We start from the raw sequence: 11493 nt of genomic DNA on the forward strand, positions 1-11493 counted from the left end.
AAGAGCCCTCCCCTGGTTTAAATCTGCTCAGCTCCAGTGAATCCCGAGGGCCTTCGCTGGCTTCGGCCAGCCAGGGGACCTTTCCCAGGATGTCTGCCTGCCAGCGAGGGGCTGAAACTGAGGGAAAGGAAGAAGGGGAAGGTGAGAGGAAGGGCAGCGTGGGAAAAGGGAGAGGGCAGAGGACAAGGGGCAGGAGAAGGAGGAGGTCTTGTGACCCTGCTGTTGCAGAGCTCTTTGCTGGCAGTGTGTGAAGGGAGATATTCCGACGTGGCCCGGCTGCCCCTCGCTGTACGGACACTCTCCCCCTGTTTTGGCAGGCTTGTCGCCGTCCTTCACCACAGCCGCCGTCTCACAGAGGCAGCGAGTACGCCGGCCGCTGGCGCAGAAGAGGAAACATAAGAAGTACAAGCATGTCAACGATAAGAAAGTGCTGAAAGAAATCCTCGTAGCATAGAAGTGCTGGCAGGGGAGAGAGAGAGCACAAGGCAGGTAATAGCAATCTGCTTTTTCCAGGCAGGAGAAAGGCTCTCCCAGGACATTGTTTGCCTGAGCGCCTCGGACCCTTCCCACAGCACCAGGCCGCTCAGTCAGCCTGGGGGGCGAAGGGCTGGGCTGGGACCCGAGGCCTGCAGCCTGCTTATGGCTTTCTGGCCCTGCACAGAGGTGGAAGGATCGCGCTGCAGCCACGCTTGCTCTCTTCCCTGCCCTCCCCTTCCTCTGCTTCCCTGGCAGGCAGAGAGCGAGCCTGACTTCTCCCTGCACCTGCACCTCCCTGGGTGTAATTCATCGCTTCTGGGAAGCAACTTCTGTTCTCCTTTCCCTATCGATTCTTCATCGAAAGCAGAGAATGAATGTTGCTCTGGGGATCCCTTTGCCTTTTATTCCATTAGTCGAGATGGCAGAAAGACCGAAAAGAAAAGCAGCAGCGGTTTTGGTTCATCCCCCTCCTAGTGGGAAGGCTGCGTGCGTAAGAAAGGTTGTACCAGGGGAAAGGAGAGCTGGAATCTCTGGACTTTGTCAGCCCGGAGTCTGATTCTTCTCTCCCTGACTTGTGTAAACAGGAGCAATTCCCTTGTCATCAGAGGAATGTCACTGGTACGAAGGAAATGGGAATAAGCCCGAGAGGGAAAGAAAGAGCAGCCAGGGCGTGGACCTGGGGGGATGAATTTAGGGAGACGGGACACAGCCAAAACGGGGAACCCCTGGCCCGTGACTCAGCAGATCCAGCTCTGCCGCCGCCCCTTGAATGAGCTTGGGCTGCTCACTCCACATTCTCTTCCCCTCGCCTTGGGAGAGGGGTTTACATCACGTTGCGTTCCGGGAGATGGGGCTGAGGAGCGCCGGGCAGTGTCTTGGGAGCGGTATTCCCACGCTTAGCACTACCAGGGCTCTGATTATCCCAGGATCCTCTTGGCCAGCTCAACTTTCCCAGGGTAGAAAGGATGCAAATCTCAGCTCTGGCTCAGGCTGTCCAGGGGACAAAATAGACAAGGTCAAAAGCCTGCCGGGGCTTCTAATCCGGCACAAGTGTTTACAGAGGGGAAAATGGGAGAGGAGGGGAGCTGCAGGGGGAGAGGGTTCCAGGTGCTAATGCCATGTCTGGTTTTGTTTCCCTTCCAGGTTTATTTAATGTATTTGCTGTATTGCCCCCATGGGGTCCTTGGAGTGAGAACTTTTCCTCTTTGTCCGCCTGCCTCGACGTCTGGTTCAGGCGGCAATTGGTGCTTCCCTTTCCATCAGCGGACCTTCTCCTACCAAAGCCTTTCCCTTCCCTCATTTATTAGCGTAATTTTAAAGTTTTACACACCCACAGACAAGGGACAAACACGACCTATAGAGATATATATGTATGAGAACAAAGTACAAAGAGAACCATGAACCCTGCCAGCCACCACGTGCGACGAGGACGGGACAATGCCTTCCTTGCTCCAGAGGATGGGAAACGTGGAAAGGCAAGTGGGTCCAATTTCTTCCAAGAGGAGGAGGAAAGCAAACGGCCGGAGGGCGGCAGGGGAAGATTATCCCTTCCCCTCGTGGTTCTGGTAAGGCTGGGGACCGCCCGGCAGAGCTCAACACTTGCACTGGACCTACACTTTGAAAAGAGGTGTATCTGGGACGGTGAGCGGCGACCCACGATGGAAAATGCACTAAGGACTCTTCTCACCCTACCTGGACAGATCTATATATATTTTTAATGTGCGTGTGTATATTTTATTTTAAAAAAAGAAAAACCAAAACCACTAAGATACACAACATCTCGGGGAACAGAACAAAAACAAAGACACAGACGACAAAACGAAGAAGCCAAATGCATTCCCCTCCCTCCCCTCCCTTTACCCTCCTGCTCCTGGTGCTGACTGGAAGGTGTGTGATCGCGGGGAAGGAGCAGATGGTGGCAGGGTGATCTCTGCGCCCCCGGCCCCTGCCAAGGGGAGCCGACTTTGCACATGCCGGCGGAGAATTCGACTTTCCAGGCTCGGACTTGGATGCTTTTTTAAACGGGCTCTGTATGTGTGCGCGTGTATAGGTGTGTGTAGATATATATATACGTGTGCGTGCGTGTGTGTGTGTGTGTATTTATACATGCATATCTAAATATATATATATATATGTTCTTAAATGGATTTCATTCCCTGTGGCAGGAAGCTCAGAGGCACGTGCACGCATCGGCTTCGCTGGGCGGGAGAAGAGCCCACGCCGCTCCTGAGGAGCGAGCCAGGGCAGGCAGAGGCATCGTCTAGTCCCTCTGTGCCGTGTCCCCCTTCCCTCTCGCTCTCCGCCACCCCCAGCCCCACTTCCGTGTGGGATGCAAAGCGGGACCAGCAACCGCCAAACCTAGGAGCGTGACTTAGCCTCGGCGAGCTGTCCTTGCCTGCTCGGCGGGCCGGAAAGCAGAATCACGTCATCCCCCGGGGTTTTTAACCCCATCACGGGCAGCCTGCGTGCCGTGCCCCCGCTGCTCCCTCCGTGCCAACGTCCCGCATCTCCCATCATTTTCCTTATATCTTCCCTCTCAAAATCCTGTTGGGTGTTCGCAGCCCACCCAGCTCAGAAGTTGGCCCAGGATGTGGGCAGCTCTGCGCGGGGAGAGCTGAAGAAATGAGGATGGTCTGTGCCATTGGCAGCAGCCGTCTGAGACGCACACGAGCTCTTGTAAGGGCGGAGGGCTCGGAGAACGACGGGACGGGCAGTTGTAGATTCCCCCCCCATCCGTACACCGCGGGCTCCGGAGGTGGGAGGAGGACTCTGTGGGCAAGGGCTATTTCTACACACCCCATACTCAGTCGCCCTTAGCAGAAATGTTATGCGTGATGTGATTTCCCAGTGCCATCTCAGAGTCCCAGCCTGGGATCATTCGGTGCTGGGTGCTGCGGAGCTCCGCACAGGGAAAATGCCTGCCCAGAGAGAGCCGGTGCGGTGGTTCCCCCTTCTCCCCTCGCACAGACATATACCCCCGTTGCGGGGCAAAGCCTGGGGGGAGCTGGGGGAAGGAGGGGAAGCTGCGACCTGGGCGCTGTTACAAGGCATGGAGGGACGCAGCCCGCGCCTCCGGCCAGCCCAGCGCGCTCCTTGTAGCGCTGCCGAGGTGGGACGTGGCTGCCCCCCTCCATCCCAAAGCCCTCCAGTCTTAAGACACTTTGTTTTCCTGTTCCAAAATCTGTTTCCTTTGGTTTGTAAAGATGGTGAGGTTTTATTTTATTTTGATGGTTTTGCCTTTTTTTTTTTTAATGTAAGATTAATTTATACTCCGTACTGTATTTAAAATTGTAAAAAAAAGAAAAAAAAAAGGAAACCAAACCTCTCAACCAACATTTTCTCCTTCTTTCGTGAGCTGAGTGAAATGCAGAGGCCAACCCAGCTCGCCGCAGGGCTGAGCGGGATTCCCAGGGCCCCCGGTTTTGTTTTCAGGGCGCGTATTCTGAGCCTGCGGAGAGAAGCGACCTGAGCTGGGAAAGTCCTGGGAGCCCCCACGCCACCCGGCCCATGGCCAGCCGTGCAGCACTCCTCCTTCCTGCCCCTGGACCGGATTTCATCCCAAGGAGGTGCTCATCCCCTGGGCTGCTCTGCTCGGACACCCGGCCAGAATTTCCCTGCTCTTTCATCCAATCTCCGGATTCCTCTGCTTTGAAGGGCTTGGGACAGTCGGCACTGTTTACGCTCCCCAAAGCTGTACAAACAGTCAGCCTCTTCCCTTCTCAGTCACATCGTCTAGACAACAGCAGTCCTTCCCTCAGTCGGAAAGGCCGTTGCACTTCCCTTTCCTCCCAGCAAGGGAGGTATCCCACGTCTGGCCGTGGGGAGCAAAGGCAGCTCCTGCCCTGTGCCTCAATTCTGGGGTCTCCCCCGGCACATGCGTGGCAACCCCAGTTCGTGGCTCGGCTCTGCAGAGCGCAGACCCACGTGGGGACTCGTGCTGCAATGCCAAACCCCGGGAGCTGGGTGTCTGGGTGTGCTCCTGGCTGTCCTCAAAGGAGCCTGGCGCTCCCGGGTGCATCCCGCGCTCCAGCATGGTTCATTTTGGGATGAGGACATGTTTTCCCTGATCGTCCAAAGGGAGCTGGGGGTGACCTCTGTCCGTCCCTGAGGATGGAAAGCATGGGCAAAATAACAGAGAGGATAACAATCACATCCCTGCTCTGATTTCCTTAGGATAATCGGGTGAGGAGAAAGGTTTTGGCGTGGGACTACTTTGGGCCCGAGGGCCCATCTGCAGGGCATTTGGGGAGCGAGAGGTGCAAAGAGGGGTACAAGGCACCGGAAGCACAGGTGCATCAGCCTGGACCGGGGATGGGAGGAAGGCTTTGGCATCCCAGGGGCCCGGGCGCCTGGAGCTGACACCTCGGCTCTGGCACGCACTCAGCACAGGTCACGGCGCAAAAAGCAAAGCCTCGTGGTTTAAAGCCAGGCTTCAGGCTTTTTTTAGAGCCGAGGGTTTGCAAAGCTAAAGCTGTTGCAGGGCTAAATGCAGCCAAAAATCAGTTCACAAGAGTTTCCTCGCCGGGCCCAGGAAAACCCTGCCCCTCCCTGGCATAAGCCGTGCCCCCGCCACGGCTGCTCTGTCCTGCTGCCCGACCTGCCCACACTCCGGATGCGCTGCGGCTGGGGCTATCTCGTTGCGAGCCATCGCCGTCCCGCTGCGTCCACGGCGTGGGACGGGGATGTGTCGGAGGGTGGCCTCGACTGACAGCTCGTGCGCCAGTGCCTGCTGGGCCCTGGAGGCGGAGAAGCCGGCTGTGCCAAGGGAAAAGCAGGGTACAAAGGGAGGAAAATATGAAGAATTAAAAGGTATTTAGGAAAAAAACCCCAAGAGAAGCCCCTTGGCCGAGCATGCAGCTGTTCTCCACTCGCCTTCACGCAGCCCGTGACCAAACGGTGCCGGCCCCCCTCCAGCCCTGATCTGCCCGTGACCAAACGAACTTGCTGCAGGCTTGGGAATTTCCCATCTTAAGAGACGTTGCGAGGAAGCCAGGCAGCCACGGCTGTTTTCGGCTTTCATCGTAGGGATGAAGGAGCCACAGAGACCCCCAAAAAGTGAGCGGGAAGGGGGTGGGAACTGGGAACTCCGCTGCACGCCTTGCTCCATCAGGTTTGGAAACTCCCAGGATCCTGAACGGCCCAACCTTCGGCCACCACCGGCCGGTGCAGCCAGGGAGGACAAGCTCTGCCCCCCAAACCCAGGCCCTGCTCAGGTGTTGTCTGCGTGGAGGGAAACTCTTTTCCAGTACAAATCTCGGCACAGACCCGGGGAGGAGCAGAGGAGACGGTGTCAGCTACTGCTGGTCCCTGCAGCGCAGAGCTGGCTGTGACGTCAGCGGTGACATCAGAGACATGAGTAAATGAGGTCAGCACAGGAAAAATGGTGATTAGTGAACCAAGGTGTGTGCCCAGAAAGAAGCCCTTTTCAGATGTGCCTGCCCTGCGGCAGCCCAGGAGGGCTCTGGATGCCCCGTAGGTGATCTTCTCCCCCAGTGATGTTGGATGTTGCCCCATGAGGGTCTGCACATGGACAGCCCGGTGCACGGTCACGTGTGAAGCGCACCACACACCCACACGGGTGCTTTGGCTGCCCACATTAGGCAGGCGGCTGTAAGGAGGCACCCTGCAGCACATGTGGCAGGCAGGATGCTCTGTGTCTCTTCCTCAGCCAGGCGTGTTAGAGCCGGGTGCGGGGGAGGTCCTGGAGACGGCCACCTCCATGGAGGGGGTTGACTGCTCCCCAGGCCTGGGCTGGGGAATCCAGAAGGCTCCATGGATATCGGTGGGCTGGCAGGGCACTTGGAAGAGCTGACATTCCAGCATGCTGCGGTGTCAGCTTCCCCCAGAAAGGAGAGCAGAGAGGTTTGTCGTGCCCCTGCACACACCAGCATGATCATAGAATCATGGAATCATGGAATGGTTTGGGTTGGAAGGGACCTTCAAGACCATCCCATGGGCAGGGACACCTTCCACTAGGGCAGGTTGCTCAAAGCCTCATCCAGCCTGGCCTTGAACACTCCCAGGGATGGGGCATCCACAGCTTCTCTGGGCAACATGTTCCAGTGCCTCACCACCCTCTCCGGGAACAAGAGACATTATGGATGTCCGTGAGGAAAAGCCCTGGGAGGCACCTGCGTTTCTGCAAGGTGCCTGCAATGCCCCAAGCCCTGGGCTGGCTGCACGTGTCTGGGTAAAGCAGGACGGGAACAGCTGCCCCTGTCCCACTCCTGGTGTGGCCCTGGAAGGGCATCTCTCGGAGAAGGGGGGGCCATGCTGGGAGACTGCACCTTTAAAGCCTGCAGAGGTGGTATTTAGGTGGAAAAAGTGTTTCACCATGACGATGGAAATTGTTTGTATTTCAGTAATGGACTGAGGAGAGTTTAGAAAAAGAGAGAGAGAGAGAAAAGACCTTCCTTCCTTCTGACAGGTTCAGGAATTCTTTCCGCTAATCAAGAAGAAAAACAAAACGCTTGTGCTGGGAGGGGGAGAGGAGGAAAAGGGGGGATCTCCCTGGTGTCCCATAAACCCGGTGGCCATGGACAAAACACCACAACTGCAGCATAGCATTGCCCTGGAAAGTTTGAGGCAGCGCTGGCCAGCGGAGCGCACCTCCCACTTATCAGGGACCCCGCTTTGGAGCATCCCAGACTTGGTGAGGGGCAGCTCCCTCCCAGAAGGATGCACAAACGGCTCTCGGTCTGGGAAGGGCAGGACCGGCACCCACCGTGGCGAGGCAGATGGCCAGTGGTGCAGGTCGGTCCCCAAGGAGGGATGGGAGAGGGTCTACTTGTCAGAGCATCCCACTGCCTTTGCCACCCTCTTGTCACTTGCCGGGGGGCTGCTGCAGTTGGAATGTGGCATGACTGTTGGGAAAGGTCTGGTATGGGCACTCTTTGCAGTCAGGATCGGCCGGGACGAGGCTGTCCTGCCTCCGCTGAGGCTGGTGTGAATGGCCCAGCAATGGAATAAAGCATTTTCCCAACACGGCTGCCTGCAAGTGCGTTAAATGAAACAGAAAGGAGCAGCTGAACAGGATTTGCAGTTTTTCCCCGTGATATGAATTTTCCCTTTTCCATGGATAGTCCCACCGGGTATGCTGTGACCTACTGTTGTACTTATTTATTTACTCAGGCTTTGCAGACAGTTTCAAAGCTGGTGGCCAGGAAGGAGCAACCAGATGCTGCTACTGTGCGGGACAGAAACCCTGCCCAGTCTCCCACTCTGAACAGAGATGCAGAGCCAGGTGCAGTCCCCAAATCCGGAGCTGAACCCCCTTCCTGCCAGAAAGCCATCAGAAAGTGAGGCATTTGACTGCAAGTCCATCCTGTGTGGGATTTTTTCCAAGCAAAAAGTTGGGGCAGTTTGGATTAAGGAGCTGCTTCTCCTTGAGAGAGGATCAGGTTGGGTGGGCGGGTGTAGGAGAAGCCCTGGGAACTTGGAGACTTCTCACTGCCATAGGGAGGAAGAACAGGGGATGATCCACCACCGGTTGCCGAGGAAGGCTAGCCTGCACCAGCGGATTTTTGCCAGCTAGAAAACATGAATATTTATGAACCTGGATTAAAAAAAAAACCCTCTAAGGAATCTGGATGCATGTGAACACCCATCCAGGAAGCGGAGGCCCTTGGGCACCAAACGGTGGGAGCTGGCACGGTGCTGCCCTGCCCCCCGCGGTGCTTTGCCTGCGCTGGGGGTGCAGCTGGGGAAGGGCATCATCGCTGCTGGCAGTGTCCCCCGCATTTGGGGCACCCGTGGCCACAAAGCCCAAGTGTCACAAGCTTGACAGGCAGCCACCTCACACCTCCCAGCCCTTTCCTGGGTCACAACAGTCAAGAGGGGCAGAGAGAGCCATTCTAGCCAGGTAAGGCACAAACACCCTGAATCTGGGAGACCAACAAGCTCTGCTGCTCCCCAGGCCTGGTAGGACCTGGCTCCCTGGAGTGTGTCCCATAGAAGACGTCCAGTTTTTGGCAGTACCAGAGGTGCTCCGGGTATGAGCACCGGCATCTCAGGTCTCCATCACTTGTATGGGGTGGCAATAGCTCCCATCCACAGGTTTGACAGTGGACCTGAGAAGTTTGTGAGGAGCTGCAAGAACCAGCTACTGAGAGACAGAGTGAATCGTGGGGGAGTAGGAGGGTGAAGCAAAGCCTGAGAAAGTGGTTGCTTTTTGGGAACTTTTTCATAGCATCAGCAAATGGTTTGGATTGGAAGGGACCTTAAACACCATGTAGTTCCAGCCCCCCTGCCACGGGCAGGGACGCCTTCCACTAGACCAGGTTGCTCAAAGCCGGATCCAGCCTGGCCTTGAACACTTCCAGGGATGGGGCACCCACAGCTTCTCTGGGCAACCTGTTCCAGTGCCTCACCACCCTCTCCAGGACGAACTTCCTCCTGATATCCAATCTAAACCTCCCCACTTTCAATTTAAACCCGTTACCCCTTGTCCTGTCCCTACAGGCCCTTGTAAAAAGTCCCCCCAGCTTCCTTGTAGCCCCTTCAGGCACTGGAAGGTGCTGTAAGGTCTCCCTGGAGCCTTCTCTTCTCCAGGCTGAACAAGCCCAACTCTCTCAGCCTGTCCCCATAGCAGAGGGGCTCCAGCCCTCGGAGCATCTTCGTGGCCTCCTCTGGACTCGCTCCGACAGGTCCATGTCCTTCTGATGTTGGGGGTTTTTTCTTTACCCCTTTCTACTGCTCACCAGGAAACTTGGTCAGGACAAGCATTTTGCCACCTGGTTTATGCACGCACCAGTCAAGGAAACAATTCTGCAATTGAAAGAGGAAATCTTGGTCCCGGCTATTTCCAACCTCTATTGTTTGTTACTCAACTCATGCATTACACAGAGCAGTAAGCAAGGCAGCACGATTGCAACACTTTGCATGTGCTTTCAGACATTTAATTTTAGCTCTACAAGAAGGATTTGTGGTGTCGAGAAAGCCCAGTTCTAAGGAAAGAGGAAACCTGTGATTCTGACGCTTGATTTTGACCAAAAAAGGAAGCAGATCATTTGGGTGACCTAACTAGTTTAGTCACTTGGGTTGTAATCCTCTGGGAGTCCAGCAAACCCCTGCTGGGTTTTTCCCACCCCCAAGGACCTGGGTTGCTTGGGAGCCCTGGACAGGGCTGAAGTCCTCGAGTGACTGGAGCTTTGTGCCTCAGATTAAGCTCCTGATCTTTGGACCTTTGCTCTGGGCAGCACAGGACTCACACACGCCCCTTCCCAAGAAATCTTGGGATGGGATGGGCTTTGGCAGCAAGTGTCAGATCTCAACGCCACTTGTCCAATGGCCCCTGGGTCATTGCATGTGTTTATAAGGCGCTTGCATGTTGTCCAAATTCTTCCCACCTTTCCCCAATTTCAGGTCTCTCCTCTGCTGCACATGTAAAAGGCTGTCTGAAAAGAAGTTGGATTTAAGAAGTTTAGGAATAAATGGAGCTCCGCATGGAGCTGCGGCACAGCACGAGGGGCAGAATTCAAAGTGCAGAAGCCCCCTTTGCTTTTTCCTGCACCGAGCGCTCTTCCACAGTGCGGCTGAGTCCCCTTCCAGCAGGGGCTAAAAAGGCCCTCTGTAACGGGGAGGGAATTGGGATGGATGCAGGGCAGCTCTCCTCTGCAGAGAGGGTCTGCCAGGGCACCTGGTCTGGTGCTGACGGCAGGCCCGCGGATACCCTGCCAGGGCGAAGGCACCGGGCACCAGGATGATCCCTGCTGCGCACCCTGTCGTGGGCTGAACCAGTGCCCAGCGTGCCCCGATTTTCTCCCCAGTGGCTGCAGGGAGGGCTATCACCAGGGCTCCCTCCAGAGCCTCCCGCAAGCCTGCCCAGGCGGCGGCTGCGGGGCATGGCTGCGCTGGCCACTTCCCAAAATGCAGAAGCACCAAGGGGTGGGGGTGGGGGGAGGTGTTTTGAAATCTTGCAGATATAACATGCTTTCAATTCCTCAAAAACGGGGCTCTGCGTGTGACCAGAAGCATTGTCCTCTTTCCCCCATCCCTTCCCCTTCCACCAACACACGTGTGCAGCCGGGGAGGCTCCTTCTCCTTCTTTTTGCAGGGCTGCAGCGTGTGCCTGTTTCATTGAGAAAGTTACCCAACGCCGGCAGGTTGGGAAAGGGGAAAGCGGGATGCTGGAACAGGGGTGTGTTTTAAAGAAAGAATGGAATCTTTCTTTTCCCAAGTACCCGGTTATGCAAGATCCCGAGGATCTTGATTTGGCTGTGAGACAAAACCATCATGACATAGCCCTGGCCGAGGGTTTGCGTGTCCATGAAAAAAAAAAGGAGGTAAAACAAAGAAAAGAGCTCGCCTTGCAGCAGCACTTGGAAGGGCTGGGTTGGAGATCCTGGCTCACCCCGGTGAGGGTGGAAGGGCTGGGAGCAGGTCCAGGCAGCCGGCTGAGGGGCACCCTTGGGCTCTGTGCTTTGTTTGGGTGAAGCAGGGCTGCGGGTGCTTCCCTGCACCCCTGAGAGCTGGAGCGGTGCTGACAGAAGGAGGGTGTCCCGCGGGCTCCTTCGTCACTGTGCTGGTTCCTGATGGCTTGGGAGCAGGGAAAGTACTGAGCATCCTTTGCTTCTCTGGAGCCAGTGAGAAACTTAGTCTGGCTGATGGGCCAGATTATGGAAAAGGAAGGGGTGGGAAAAATGACCTTATTGAGAGCTGAATTCAACTGTGCAGCCCAGAGTAACTTCTGCTCCTGATATCCCTGTCCCCTCCTTGCACGGTTCTCCAGCAGGGAAGACAGCAGGGCTTTCTCATCTAGGGAAACCCCGGACTGTAGGACCTGAGCGCAAAGTCCTTGCAATCCATCTTTGCCGGGTGGCCAAGGGCAGGATAAAGGCTTTTCATCCTGCAGCAGGTGCCCCCGACCCCCCGGGATGTGTTCACAGCACTGTGCCCTGCTGCAGGGCTGGAGTGCGGGGGCCGTGCCGGAAAAATCACGCCTGAGACATGACTGGGAAGGTCAAACTGAGGGACAGGTGCTGGAAAAGGGGCCAAGACCGCCAGGGACAGAGAGGA

At 56.2% G+C, this 11493-nt stretch overlaps 1 protein-coding gene across 1 annotated transcript in view; it reads left to right on the plus strand.

Moving 5' to 3' along the window:
• PDGFB (platelet-derived growth factor beta polypeptide) overlaps nt 1-1804 on the plus strand; it is a 7792-nt gene extending 5988 nt beyond the window's left edge. Inside the window, exons 5-6 of the mRNA XM_010160744.1 lie at nt 318-489; nt 1621-1804. Coding sequence (XP_010159046.1) covers nt 318-454 — 137 coding nt within the window. The 3' untranslated portion in view covers nt 455-489; nt 1621-1804. The remainder of the gene's footprint in view (nt 1-317; nt 490-1620) is intronic.
• The last annotated feature ends 9689 nt before the right edge of the window (nt 1805-11493 follow it).

The sequence above is a fragment of the Eurypyga helias genome, unplaced genomic scaffold, assembly GCF_000690775.1.
Source record: "Eurypyga helias isolate BGI_N326 unplaced genomic scaffold, ASM69077v1 scaffold19481, whole genome shotgun sequence".
NCBI lineage: Eukaryota > Metazoa > Chordata > Aves > Eurypygiformes > Eurypygidae > Eurypyga > Eurypyga helias.